Here is a 749-nt window from a genome sequence, read left to right on the forward strand (position 1 = left end):
GTTGCCCCCAGTACATACAAAGAAAAGAGATAAACATTCTGGAAGACCCATTTATTTTGACTCTCTCCGCAAACAGTTGTAGTAAGAAATGAATAATTTTCGTCGAGTTATGTGAATTTTTTTAATTTATATTTTTTTTTGTTATAGAAAAATCGACGAAAATAAATTAAAGTACATTGAAAACTTGCGAGAAGCTGTAGCCATTAAATCGGTATCAGCTTGGCCTCAAAACCGCCCAGATGTGAAACGGATGATCGAATGGGCTGCTGACAAGCTCCGCGCCTTAGGAGCGACTGTGGATATTCGAGATATTGGTAGACAGAAACTAGACGATGGTTCAGAAATACCATTACCACCAGTATTGCTTGGTAAGACTAACAATGTGATTAAAATAGAAAAATCACAGGCACTTCTAGATATTGCCATTAAAACTTACCTCAGAATCTCTGAGTTCTCTTCACTTTAGATTAGTCTGTAAATGACATTTTCAGCTTCGATTGGGCCATGCTCTTATTTCGTTATTGTACCAAAGCTACCATCCCCATTAGGGTATAAAAGAAGCAATCGAGTTTGAATCCATAAAATAGTATGCCTTAAAGACAGCAGCAGTAATATACAGGGTAATTCAAAATTGGCGTCATTCCCTTTAAGGGGTATTTTATTTTACATTTGTTAAAAGTAAAATAAAAAAAACTCGAAAGTCACATAACTGACAATTTGCACAGACGAATTATCAGAGCGAATTTTCA

General features: G+C 35.6%; 1 protein-coding gene across 1 annotated transcript in view; it reads left to right on the forward strand.

Moving 5' to 3' along the window:
• LOC125505600 (cytosolic non-specific dipeptidase-like) overlaps positions 1-481 on the forward strand; it is a 12036-nt gene extending 11555 nt beyond the window's left edge. Inside the window, exon 2 of the mRNA XM_048669687.1 lies at positions 148-481. Within this exon, the coding sequence (XP_048525644.1) occupies positions 148-466 (319 nt within the window). The 3' untranslated portion in view covers positions 467-481. The remainder of the gene's footprint in view (positions 1-147) is intronic.
• Positions 482-749: the final 268 nt, after the last annotated feature.

This window comes from Dendroctonus ponderosae, unplaced genomic scaffold (genome assembly GCF_020466585.1).
Source record: "Dendroctonus ponderosae isolate FM_Combo_2020 unplaced genomic scaffold, Dpon_F_20191213v2 Dpon_F_20191213_9, whole genome shotgun sequence".
Lineage (NCBI taxonomy): Eukaryota > Metazoa > Arthropoda > Insecta > Coleoptera > Curculionidae > Dendroctonus > Dendroctonus ponderosae.